The sequence below is a fragment of the Hyla sarda genome, chromosome 5 (assembly GCF_029499605.1).
Source record: "Hyla sarda isolate aHylSar1 chromosome 5, aHylSar1.hap1, whole genome shotgun sequence".
Classification (NCBI taxonomy): domain Eukaryota; kingdom Metazoa; phylum Chordata; class Amphibia; order Anura; family Hylidae; genus Hyla; species Hyla sarda.
In genome coordinates this window covers 207,427,001-207,441,233 of record NC_079193.1, presented here as the reverse complement: position 1 = coordinate 207,441,233, position 14,233 = coordinate 207,427,001, and the positions used below count along the sequence as shown (strand labels likewise).

At 43.4% G+C, this 14,233-nt stretch overlaps 1 protein-coding gene across 1 annotated transcript in view; it reads right to left on the bottom strand.

Moving 5' to 3' along the window:
* Nucleotides 1–451: 451 nt before the first annotated feature.
* TNFRSF11A (TNF receptor superfamily member 11a) overlaps nucleotides 452–14,233 on the bottom strand; it is a 96,584-nt gene continuing 82,802 nt past the window's right edge. Inside the window, exon 10 of the mRNA XM_056520993.1 lies at nucleotides 452–2,514. Coding sequence (XP_056376968.1) covers nucleotides 2,132–2,514 — 383 coding nt within the window. The 3' untranslated portion in view covers nucleotides 452–2,131. The remainder of the gene's footprint in view (nucleotides 2,515–14,233) is intronic.

Sequence of the window (14,233 nt, the reverse complement as noted above, 5' to 3'; positions counted from 1 at the left end):
TCCGCCCCTAGACATCTTATCCCCTATCCAAAGGATAGGGGATAAGATGTCTGATCGCGGGAGTCCTACCGCTGGGGACCCCCATGATCTCTTCTGCAGCACCCTGTCATCTGGTGCACAAAGTGAGCTTTGCTCTGTGCCTGATGACTGGTGATGCAGGGGCCGGATGATAGTGATGTCACAGCCCTGCCCCCTCGTGACCATTCCCCGCCCCCTCAATGCAAGTCTATGGGAGGCGGCGTGACGGCTGCCAGGCCCCCTCCCATAGACTTGCGTTAAGGGGGTGGGGCGTGATGTCACAAGGGGGAGGGGCTGTAACATCACTATCCTCCGGCCCCTGCATCACCAGTCATCAGGCACAGAGCAAAGCTCACTACGTGTACCAGATGACATTGTGCTGCAAGAGAGATCGTGGGGGTTCCCAGCGGCAGGACCCCTGCGATCAGACATCTGATCCCCTATCCTTTGGATAGGGGATAAGATGTCTAGGGGCGTAGTACCCCTTTAAGTCCTTCTAGGACTCTAGCTGCCATGGAAACTGATCAACATCCTGCAGTCACACTCCAGGGATACTGATAGGACAAGTGACTCCTGTTACGGATCTACTTCAATGCTGCAATCGCAGCATTTAAAGGGTTCAAGGTGATAGCTGCCATCACTCTACATCTATGAAGCAAGTGCAGCCCATGCACTCACTTCATAGACTCACTGCACGGTGAGCCAAGTACAAGGTTGCCATGCCATGCATGTACGTCCGATGTTGTCATGTGGTTAAGGCCCCTGGTGCACCAAATGTTAGACATACAGGTAATCCAATATCATAAAAGCCCTACAATATAATGTATACCTTCTTTTACAGTACTGAACAGCATGGCAGTCCATGTTATTCTACACAGTATATATATGAATACTAAAGGGACAGCCTATGGATACATTGATGGGTTTGTTTATTTTTTGTTATCTCAAGGTATTATTCTACTTTAGCCAATAATTGTGCTGTAGAAATTGACTTTGTTGAATCATCATCATCTACCTGCATTTTTCATAGGGTATTTTTTTTACTAAATACCACCTACAGCACAAGAGCAGATCACACACAACAAATATTTTAGGCATATATTTATGTAACATAATGACTAACTACGGAATTAATTTTTTTTGTGGAGTCGTCCAGTCCAGTCCAATATTGATAATACAGCCCCCAACACTTTTTTTTAGCTTTACCATTTCTTTTGAATTTGTTTTTGGCTTTGTCTCAAAACTGAAAGAAAAACTGCCACAAAAAGCGGTGTGTGAAACCCTCAAGTTTAATTTTCTTACTGATAATTGCCGCAGTTCTGCAGTTATTGGCAGTAACTTGTTAACAGGTGAAACATTTCACTCTGTAAATAACTACACTGAAAAATACATGTATGTGTGATTTTTTTTCCTCCCAGTTTACGGGTCAACTAATTAACTATTGTTTGCTTGTTCATTGGCTGGTCACTTGCCCTATTACACAGGATGATATGGGCCTATTTGACCCCCATGTGTAATAGGACCTTTAGGACATTTGACACACTAGTCACTTCATTATTTACGCTGAGAAAACCCCTCTAGGATAACAATGGTTACAAAAGGTCCGGGTGTCACAAACTGACAAGAAACAAAATTAGTTTCTTGGCAATACACACACACAGATTTTATATACAATTCACCATGTACATTCTTAATGGTTACATTTTGCTCCAAATCATGTAAGGGTTAGCGTTAATACATTAAAATACATTTAAATTTAAATGAGCTAAATTAGCATGAAAAAATATATTTTACTTTGTACAACATTGAGAAATGAAGCTTGATAAAAGTGACAGAGAGTACAAATTCCCCTTCCAAGTTCACAACACGGATAAATAAATATATGACGTATTGGAAAATAAGCACCAGACCACAGATGACAGACAGTTAGAGTAGCAGAAAATGTTAAAAATGTTTGACTAATCTTATCCCACTGGACCCTTATACCCAGATAACTCCCTGCTGTTTCCTATGCTTCTGATAAACACTCTAGCTGGGGACTTGCTGAATATTTCACATATTAGTGGATGACGAGAGCATAGATTTCACAGAAAGCAAAAACTGAAAACTTTTCTCAAAGATAAAATTCTGGCTTTCCTTCTTCTTGCACAGGTAAAAAGCTTGCATTTGGAGATAAAAAGATACTGGGTTGTTCCTGACTAAACATGTCCAGGCTGTCTTGGCTGCTGAGCTGATGTACAAACATTTTACTGTCCGTATCAGATACAGAAGAACATGGAATGTCCCTGTATCTGGGAGGCTGGGTATTGCCCACAAAGCTGTCATAATGGCTCTGGCTCTCCTCTTGTGTTGGCCGCCTCATGGTGTCCACATTTTCATTCACTGTGGGTGTCTCCTGGGAGGCTGAATTGTAGTACACCACAACAAGATCTGTCTTAATGTTCATGACTGGGGCAGTAGAAATAACTGTTGTGTTATGATTCCCTGTCACATTTCCTGGGGGAAGAAAATCAGAGTTAGTATCCAATGATAGCATTTCCCTCTCATAACGTATGCAGAATTCTTTATATGCACTAGGGATTCTAAAAATATGTATTGATTCAGAAGCTTTAGCTCTTTTAGTATACATAGTATAGATCTCAGACTGGATTGGTGGGTTCTCCCCAATAAATTTACTACATTGTTCAATGAATAGATAAGTGTGATTACTTGCGTCATGTATCTTATAATAAGAAAATAATAATGGTATCTGAACTTCCAGTGGCCTGTAGCATTCAGAGACCAAAAATCCCTCTAGAGTAACAGTACATTGTGGACAGAGCAGAAGCATGGAGGCATATGATTTGTTCAGAGCAGAACATTTTTGTCTAGAGTATGTTCATATGGGTTTCTAACTCTCATTGACATATGTTAAAAAAAAAAAGCATATGGGCCCAGATTTATCAAAGAATGTCTATGGTAGAGCTATTTTCCCACGTTTATTTGGGTGGTGGGTTTGACTAGCGTGCATCTTATTTATCAAGAAGGTGCAGCAGGGTGATGAATTTTGCGCAGCTCTGCTGTGGTGGGAAAAGCTCTACCACATATACTTTTTCTAGACACTTGTGAGAGAGGGAAGTAGACACTTTTCCGGGTCCTGAATTTGGCAGGTTAGGTGTTTTTACTTAATTTCACAGAGCTGCCTGGACATTTTTACTTGCATTTTAGACGCTACAATAAAATTTGATTGCGGTGTCTAAGGGGTTAAAGCCGGGCATCACCGTGATCGGTGATGTCTGGCATTATAGATGGGTCCTGGTGGCAGATAGCTACCACGACCACCCAGCTATGACCCATGCTCAGCTCCTGATTGCATATCACTCAAGATTGCATATCACTTTTCAGATTGGTTCCACTTGAAGCTCACATTGAAATGAATGGGAGCTTTAAAAAAAAGCATGAAAAGCTACATAAAAACCCACATTAAAAGAAGCACTGAAATGTAGTTTTTTTTTTTTTTAAGTAGTTTTTGCAGGTGGATTTTAAGACGCTTCTTTTAACCATTATACATGCCCTATAACACATCTATAGCTCCCCAAATACACCTTTTTATAAATAGTTCGGTACAGCTGTATTTGGTTTAAGTAATTAAGAAGCTCCCAGGAGAAATCCAAAACCAGAGCTTCTGTTCCACCTGTATGACATTCTAGTAATTGGTTAGGCTATATAAGGCTGCAATCCCATAGCCATGTACACTCAGTCTTCTTACCCTCACCATTGAAAAAGGGGACGTGGCTCCCCGAAACGCGTCTGGTCATATGCTGTTTCGCTGCACAGAGATTGGGACTTAACAGGGACGCTCCGCTACCCCATTATTACAAAGATGGTGCTGTTTCTGTTATATTATTAATATGACAGAGAGGAGAAAAAAGGGTTTATCAGGCACACGTATATAGAATTTATAGCTGCAACCACAGGTGCATAACCTTTCTACTTTGTAATCACCAAAAAACAAGAATGAAACTCTGCTCCAAATGCACCCAAACAATACCCAAATCTCCTCCAGCACCTGTTTAAAGGAAATATGTCATCATTTTATTTTCTTTTTTTAAATAAAATAAAATGATGATAAAAAGTTAGTGTAGTGTACTGTTTATGTGTATTCTGCACATGATCAATGTCATGCACAGAATAATGCAGACATCACAAACACGGGAGCTATACACCATTATATGGGAGTTCAGGAGCCACCGCTGTGATCTAAACTACTAGCAGAAGCTGATATAAACTACTAGCAGAAGCCACCGCTGTGATCTAAGCTACTAGCAGCAGCGGACAGCAGGAAGATCGATCCAGAGGTTAAAGGGGTACTCCGCCCCTAGACATCGTATCCCCTATCCTGATCATGGGGGCCCGCCGCTGGGAACCCCGCAATCTCTCCCTCAACTGTACCCCAAACCCCCCAAAGCAAATTGGACATAAGGTCACACCAAACTCCAAAAATGGGCTGGACAAAATTATTGGCACCCTTAATACTTGGTTGCACACCCTTTGGAAAAAATAACTGAAATCAGTCGCTTCCTATAACCATCAATAAGCTTCTTACACCTCTCAGCCGGAATGTTGGACCACTTTTCCTTTGCAAACTGCTCCAGGTCTCTCTTATTGGAAGGGCAACTTTTCCCAACAGCAATTTTAAGATCTCTCAACAGGTGTTCAATGGTATTTAGATCTGGACTCATTGCTGACCACTTGAGAACTCTCCAGCGCTTTGTAGCCATCCATTTCTGGATGCTTTTTGACGTATGTTTGGGGTCATTGTCCTGCTGAAAGACCCAAGATCTCGGACACAAACCCCGCTTTCTGACAATGGGCTTTACAGTGCCACCCAAAATCCGTTGGTATTCCTTAGATTTCATGATGCCTTGCACCTAGTGCCAGAGGAAGCAAAACAACCCCAAAACATCATTGAACCTCCACTATAGGTACTGTCTTCTTTTCTTTGTAGGCCTCATTACATTTTCAGTAAACAGTAGAATGATGTGCTTTACCAAAAAGCTCTATCTTGGTCTCATCTGTTCATAAGATGTTTTTCCAGAAGGATTTTGACTTACTCAAGTTCATTTTGCCAAAATGTCTTGCTTTTTTATGTCTCTGTGTCAGCAGTGGGGTCATCCTGGGTCGACAAATAGTTTGCGCTGACACTGATGCTCCCTGAGCCTGCAGGGCAGTTTCAATATCTTTGGAACTTGTTTGGGGCTGCTTATCCACCATCCGGACTATCCTGCGTTGACACCTTTCATCAATTTTTCTCTTCTCTCCATGCTAAGGGAGATTAGCTACAGTGCCATGGTTTGAAAACTTCTTGATAATGTTGTGCACTGTGGACAAAGGCAAATCTAGATCTCTGGAGATGGACTTGTAACCGTGAGATTGTTGATATTTTTCCACAATTTTGGTTCTCAAGTCCACAGACAGTTCTCTTCCCCTCTTTCTGTTGTTCATGCTTAGTGTGGCACACACAGACACACAATGCAAAGACTAAGTGAACTTCTCTTCTTTTTATCTGCTTTCAGGTGTGATTTGTATATTGCCCACATCTGTTACTTGCCCGAGGTGAGTTTAAAGGAGCATCACATGCTTGAAACAATCTTAATTTTCCACAATTTTGAAAGGGTGCCAATAATTTTGTCCAGCTCATTTGTAGAGTTTGGTGTGACATTATGTCCAATTTGCTTTTTTTCCTCCCTTTTTTGGTTTAGTTCCAATACACACAAAGGGAATAAACATGTGTATAGCAAAACATGTGTTACTGCAATCCTTTTCTGTGAAAAATACTTAATTTTGTAGAAAAATTTCAGGGGTGCCAACATTTACGGCCATGACTGTATATGGGACTTTCATTACCTTACTCCACAAGCTCCGCCCTGCATTTCCTGATGAATGTGTCAGTCCGGCTTGCAAGCCACACCCTATCTCACAAAGGAACACCCACTGTTTAAGCCCCACCCCTTTTATGATCTACCTTTTTGTGCATCGGTCTGGCTTGCAAATCACATCCATTCCCACAATGCCACGTCCCCTTCCTTACAATATCTTCATTACAAATCAGTTCCACATGAGGACAGGATATAAGGATGGGACATAAGGACGGGATATGAGGACAGCATATGAGAACAGGATATGGGGTCGGGATATGAGGACGGGATAGGAGGTCGGGATATGAGGACGGGATATTAAGTCGGGATATGAGGTCAGGATATGAGGACGGGATATGAGGACGGGATATGAGGTCGGGATATGAGGTCAAGATAGGAGGTCGGCATAGGAGGACGGGATAGGAGGTCGGGATATGAGGATGTGATATGAGGACGGAATAGGAGGTCGGGATATGAGGACGCGATATGAGGACTGGATATGAGGTCGACATATGAGGATGGGATATGAGGTTGGGATATTAGGTCGAGATATGGGGACGGTGTCTTGTTTTCTTTACCTTTTCACCCTTTTATTTCCCTTTTCACACTAAATTTCTTTGCTTTCTATACCTAGTACCCTAGTTAATTCTCTATTTCTTTTCTAACCCTTTAGGGCCTCTAGCCCTTTCTTCTACAGGTGATATATAAAAAGCTGTGACTATAGTGTTGACCCTTGACTCTTGGTTATAAAATTATTTATGATATTGGTTGCCGTTAGTAGACTGTAATAAAAAAGCTATATTATGGTTTATAAGTGATACTATTTCAGCTATGGTCACCGATGATACCATCCTGTCCTCTAACCGTAGCGGATAGATAGGTAATTGAGAGCCTGTACTTCTTATGTCTGTTATTTTGTTTATGTTTACTGTCTTTATAAAACTGTAAAATCATAAATAAACAGTTATATATATATATATATATATATATATAACAAAAAAGAGATATGGGGACAGGATATGGGGTTGGGATATTACAACAATATAAGAGGATGGGATATGACAACAATATATGAGGATGGGATATGAAGTCAAAAGCTTCCTCCTTTGTTGATTTTTCCTCCCCAACAAGGATTAGGAAGGAAAAACCAGGCAACACTGGGTACTCAGCTAGTTTTTTACATAACAAAAAAAAAGGAACACATTTTCTTTAATGAAGTACTCAGGTGGGTAGTACATCTCTGAGGGTGGGGGCTTGAGCGTGCTGTGGAGAAGCGTGCTGTCCCCTCTCTAGACTCTTCTGGAGCATCATTCCCCAACTTGTGGCTCTCCAGCTGTTGAAAAACTACAACTCTCAGTATGCCCAGAAAGCCTTTACATGTCCAGGTATGCTGGGAGTTGTAGTTTGGAACAGCTGGAGTGCCACAGAGGGGAGAACCGCTATGAAATGATACATTGTGTCTTGATAAATGCCAGGTTGCCTTGGAGACTAAATATCACAGCCACCTGCTTATCCACAATTCTTAAAAACATATTTAATAGCTGCTTCTCAGCACTGGGTAAGTATCCCCTAGGTGGAGCCAAGGCGCATGTAGTCACACTGCCACCTTTCTCCTCTCCTGCTTGATTCACACTCCAAGTGCTGGGCTTTTCATGAAGTTTCCGGCACATAGAGTGTCAATCAAGCAGGAATGGCTTGGAAGAAGGGAGGTGTGAGACACCAGCAGGTAGACGGGCAAAGCCAAATTTACAGCAATCAATTTACAAATTGCCTGCCTTTTCCAGATTCCTTATGCAAGCTTCCTTTGCTGGTCAACAGAGGAAGGCAAAAGACCCTTATGAGGCTTATGCCTATTGCCCCATACCAGGGGGGGGGAAAAATTCCTTTCCGACTGCAAATATGGAAACAAAAATAAAATCCCTATATCAATATAGCGTATTTTCCGGAGTTTAAGACAACTTTTTAACCCAGGAAAATGTTCTCAAAAGTCTGGGGTTGTCTTATATGCCGGGTGTCGTCTTATAGGGCGGGTGCTGCAGTCGGCCGGGACGCTTGGGGTATGGATATAGATAGAGTGGGGTGCCCGGGGTGTGGATAGAGTCTGCCAAGAGAGAATCCCCCCCACACATTAGGGACATCCCTGTGTCCCGAAAGATCTTTTCAGGACACAATGATGTCCCGGTTACCTTTCTGCGGCCCCGCGTTAACTTTAAAAATGCAGGGGCCACCCATAGAAACAGCAGAGCGAAGCGCAGCAGCGAGGATGTGAGCATGGTAAGTTACCAGCGGCACGTCATCTTCGGTGCTCCGACCACAGCTCGTCTGGTACCGGGACCTACTGCTATAGGCCATAGCAGTAGGTCATGACCCCTGACCGGAGGAGTGGTGGTAGAGCACTGAGATGGGACAGTACACAGACATACAGCCTCCAGCCATACACTGTATATGGCTGAAGGATGTATGTCTGTGGGGGAACTATACTACCAACCTAATGTGGGGGGAACTATACTGCCAACCTAATGTGGGGGAACTATACTGGAAACTCAATGTGGGGGGGAACTATACTGCCAACCCAATTTGGGGGGAACTATACTGCCAACCTAAAGTGGGTGAACTATACTGCCAACCTAATGTGGGGGAACTATACTGCCAAACTAATGTGGGGGGAACTATACTGCCAGCCTAATGTGGGGGGAACTATACTGCCAACCTAATGTGGGGGGAACTATACTGCCAACCTAATGTGGGGGAACTATACTGCCAACCTAACATGGGGGAACTATACTGCCAACCTAATTTGGGGAACATACGGCCAACTTAATGTGGGGGGAACTATACTGCCAGCCTAATGTGGGGGAACTACAACCTAATGTGGGTGAACTACAACCTAATGTGGGGGAACTATGCTGACAACCTAATGTGGGGGGGGGGAACTATGCTGACAGCCTAATGTGGGGGAACTATGCTGACAACCGAATGTGGGGGGGACTATGCTGACAACCTAATGTGGGGGGAAACTATGCTGAAAACCTAATGTGGGGGGAACTATGATGACAACCTAATGGGGGTGGGAGGGAACTATCCTGACAACCTAGTGTGGGGGAACTATGCTGACAACCTAGTGTGGGGGAAACTATACTGCCAGCCTAATGTGGGGGTAACTATACTGCCAACCTAATGTGGGGGGGAACTATACTGCCAACCTAATGTGGGGGAACTATACTGCCAACCTAATTTTGGGAACATACTGCAAACTTAATGTGGGGGGAACTATACTGCCAGCCTAATGTGGGGGAACTACAACCTAATGTGGGGGGAATATGCTGACAACCTAATGTGGGGGGAACTGTGCTGACAACCTAATGTGGGGGGGGGCTATGCTGACAACCTAATGTGGGAGGAGGGGGGAACTATGTTGACAACCTAATGTTGGGGGAACTATGCTGACAACCTAATGTGGGGGGAACTATGCTGACAACCTAGTATGGGGAAAATAAGCTGCCTACCTAGTGTGGGGGAACTATGCTGCATACTTAATGGAGTACTCCACTGCCCCATTTTGTTCCAAACTCTGGGTGCGGGCTGCGGGGGTTGTGACATCACAGCCACGCCCCTTGTGACATCACACCACACCTCTCACCATCACCCCTCAATGCAAGTCTATGGGAGGGGGCGTGTCGATCACCGCACGATACTCTGATAGTGCCCCTCCCGAGACTAGACTCTGGATCTGCCCCTGGAGAGAGCGGCGCTGTGCCCAGAAAAACGCGCATCATTCACCCGTCCAGCCGCCCTTGTATGTATCCTATTACCATACCTCTTTCTCTGCCTCTCAGATCTCGCTCCTGAGGACTGCAGTGAAGCGGCGCAGACGTGCATGTGCGAGATCTGAGGCGGCGCAGGCGTGAATGTGCGAGATCTGAGAGGCGGCGCAGGTGCGCATGTGCGAAATATGACAGGCGGCGCTGATGCACATTTGCGAGATCAGAGATGCGAAGAAGGAGGTAGGGTAATGGGATAAAAGGGTGGTTCATGTGGGAGATCTGAGAGGCAGAGAAGGAGGTATGGTAAAAGGATACAAGGGTGGGCCAGACGGGTGAAAGAGGCATGTACCGCTCTGATAGTCTTGGAGACAGGGAGGGCTGGGCCGGCAGGGAGAGATGACCAATCCAAGCAGGCTTTGTATATAACAACCAGCCAATCACTGGTAAGGTACCGTACATCGCGGTAGAGGGGTAGTCTTATACGGCGAATATATCCCAAACTCTATATTTTAACTGTAAAAGTTGGGGATCGTCTTATACGCCCAGTCATCTTATACGCCGGAAAGTACAGTACTGTCCTTATAAATCTATTATCTATAACCTGTAATGTTATTAGTCTCCAGAAATGTATCCATGACCCTTTCTCTGGCAGAGTATTCCATAGTCTCACTGCTCTTACAGTAAAGAACCCCTAATTCTGATAATCTTTCTGAGTACTGTAGTCTGGGTACTGTAGTCCTCCGATTCCTCGTATTACTCTGGTTGCCTGTCTTTAAATTTTCTCCAGCTCCACAATAGCTTTCTTGTACACTGATGCCAAGTACTGTACACATTATTCCATGTGTGGTCTAGTACTTGTACAGTGGTAGAATTATTTCATTGTTGTGTCTATCTATGCCCCTTTTGATGCACCCCATGATTTTATTTGCCTTGGTAGCAGCTGCCTGATGCTGGTTGCTACAGTTAAATTTATTGTGGACTAAAATTATTTTCCATGTGAATTGTCCCTATTGTTTTAAATACATATTCCCAGCCTGGAGTTTTCCTCCCATTGTGAATAACCTTACATTAATCCATGTAGAACCTCATCTGCCACTTCGTGGCACAAATCTCGAACCTATCCAGATCCATTTTTAACAGTGCACTGTCCTCTATTGTGTTAACCATTTTACAGAGCTTAGTATCAGCTGTAAAGATGGATAATAAAAAAAAGCACCATAGTACTCCTTTAAATGCTTTTTTTGTCCTTTAATGCCCACATTAAAATTTTTCTTCATTAACATTGGATTTCTATTGTTTCTGACACCTTTATTCTCATTTATTACCTCTAACAGTGAGAATTTATTCTTATTTTTAAAAATCTCCCATTTAGTGTTCTTTTTGTTCTTGAGGACATTATCCCAATCTATAATGTTAAAGGAGTATTCCAAGGAATCACTTTTTTTTATATCAACTGGCTCCAGAAAGTTAAACAGATTTGTAAATTACTTCTAATTAAAAAAAAACTTAATCCTTAATCCCAGTAGTTATCATCTGCTGAAGTTGAGTTGTTCTTTTCTGTCTGACAACATTGCTCTCTGTTGACACCTCTGCTTGTCTCAGGAACAGTCCAGAGCAGGAGCAAATCCCCATAGCAAACCTCTAATGCTTCGGACAGTTCCTGAGACAAGCAGATGTGTCAGCAGAGAGCACTGTTGTCCAAAAGAAAAGAACAAATCAACTTCAGCAGCTGATAACTACTGGAAGGATTAAGTTTTTTTTATAGAAGTAATTTACAAATCTGTTTAACTTTCTGGAGCCAGTTGATATAAAAAAAAAAGTTTTTCCCGGAATACCCCTTTAACCCCTTAAGGACCCATGACGTACCGGTACGTCATGAGTTCGCTACCAATCTATAACGTGGGGCCACGGCGTGGCGGGTCGGGCCCGGCCTCTAACAATGGCCAGGACCCGTGGCTAATTTAGCGTGCGGCATTGATCGCGGTGCCGCACGCTATTAACCCTTTAGACGCGGCGTTCAAAGTTGAACGCCGTGTCTAAAGTGAAAGTGAAAGCATGCCGGTTAGCTCAAGGAGCTGTTCGGGATAGCCGCGGTGAAATCGCGGCATCCCGAACAGCTTACAGGAAAGCTGGAGGATCCCTACCTGCCTCCTCGCTCTCCGATCGCCGAATGACTGCTCAGTGCCTGATATCCAGGCATGAGCAGTCAAGCGGCAGAATCATCGATCACTGGTTTCCTATGAGGAACCAGTGATCAATGTAATAGATCAGTGTGTGCAGTGTTATAGGTCCCTCTGGGGGCTATAACACTGCAAAAAAAAAAAGTGAAAAAAAAGTGAATAAAGATCATTTAACCCCTTCCCTATTAAAAGTTTGAATCACCCCCCTTTTCCCATAAAAAAAAAAAACACAGTGTAAATAAAAATAAACATATATAATATCGCCGCGTGCGGAAATGTCCGAATTATAAAAATATATCGTTAATAAAACTGCACAGTCAATGGCGTACGCGCAAAAAAATTCCAAAGTCCAAAATAGTGCATTTTTGGTCACTTTTTATATCATGAAAAAAATCTATAAGTCCTATCAATGCAAAAATGGTACCGCTAAAAACTTCAGATCACGGCGCAAAAAATGAGCCCTCATTCCGCCCCATACGCGGAAAAAGTTATAGGGGTCAGAAGATGACAATTTTAAACGTATTAATTTTCCTGCATGTAGTTATGATTTTTTCCAGAAGTACGACAAAATCAAACCTATATAAGTAGGATATCATTTTATTCGTATGGACCTACAGAATAAAGATAAGGTGTAATTTTTACCGGAAAATGTACTATGTAGAAACGGAAGCCCCCAAAAGTTACAAAACAGCAGGGTTTTTTTCAATTTTGTCTCACAATGACGTCATTACAAAGTAGAATTGGTGGCGCAAAAAATAAGCCATCATATGGATTTTTAGGTGTAAAATTGAAAGAGTTATGATTTTTTAAAGGCAAGGAGGGAAAAAGGAAAATGCAAAAACAGAAAAACCCTCGGTACTTAAGGGGTTAAGGACCCGGGCTTTTTCCGTTTGTTCATTTTCAATTTTTCCTCCTTAACTTTAAAAAATCATAACTCTTTAAAATTTTCACCTAAAATTCTATATGATGGCTTATTTTTTGCGTCACTAATTCTACTTTGTAATGACATTAGTCATTTTACCCAAAAATCTATGGTGAAACGGGGAAAAAAAAAATGTGCAACAAAATTGATGAAAAAACACTATTTTGTAAGTTTTGGGGGCTTCTGTTTTTACGCAGTACATTTTTCGGCAATAATGACACCTTATCTTTATTTTGTAGGTCCATACGGTTAAAATGATACCCTACTTATATAGGTTTGATTTTGTATCACTTCAGAAAAAAATCATGAATACATGCAGGAAAATTTATACGTTTAACCCCTTCCCGACCTATGACATACCTATACGTCATGAGTGGCAAGGTGTTTCCGACCCATGACATACAGGTACATCATGAACATTTTTGCCGCTACTCGCGGCATCCCGCAGCGCCCGGTAACATGGTGGCTATCACTGATAGCCAGCCATCTTACCATGTGACCACGGGGGGTTTCATCCATCACCCCCCCCCCCCCGCCCCCCAGCGATCACTGCTATCAGCTAGTCAAATCTGACTAGCTGATAGCAGCGTTTCGCTATCAGAATACTTAGCAGCGCGGTGTGTGAGTCCCGATCACGGGGATTGGGACACACACCGCTCTGCTAAGTGTCCCTTACCCGTCCCCCCGGCGTCACCTACCCGGCCATGCGGTGTCCCGAGCGGTCCCGGCGCGAGCAGCGTCCTCCAGGCGGTCCCGGCGGTGGTGCGTCCTGGCGGTGAGTTTCCGGCAGCAGGGCGGCATCTTCATTGGCAGCAGTGAGATCGCCGTAAAGTGATCTCACCGCTGCCTCTGGGAGTTTCAAAACTGCAACTCCCAGCATGCCCAGACAGCCTTTGGCTTTCTGTGAGTGCTGGGAGTTGCAGTTTTGCAACATCTGGAGGTCCACAGTTTTGGAGACCACTGTATAATGGTCTCCAATCTGTGCTCTTCCAGATGCTGCAAAACTACAAATCTCAGCATGCTCAGTCTGTCCAGGCATGCTGGGAGTTGTAGTTCTGTAACATCTGGAAGACCACAGATTGGAGACCATTATACAGTGGTCTCCAAACTGTGGACCTACAGATGTTGCAAAACTACAACTCCCAGCATACCAGACTGCTCAAGCATGCTGGAAGTTGTAGTTCGGCAACATCTGATCCTTCAGATATTGCCGAACTACAACTCCCAGCATGCCTGGACAGTCAATGGCTGTCCGGCAATACTGGGAGTTGTTGTTTTGCAACAGCTGGAGGCTCCGTTTTGGAAACAGTAGCTTACCAGACGTTTTTCATTTTTTTGGGGGGAGGGGAAGGGGCTGTGTAGGGGTATGTGTATATGTAGTGTTTTTTAGATTGGAGACCATTATACATATTTTTATAATTCAGACATTTCTGCACGCGGCAATACCACATA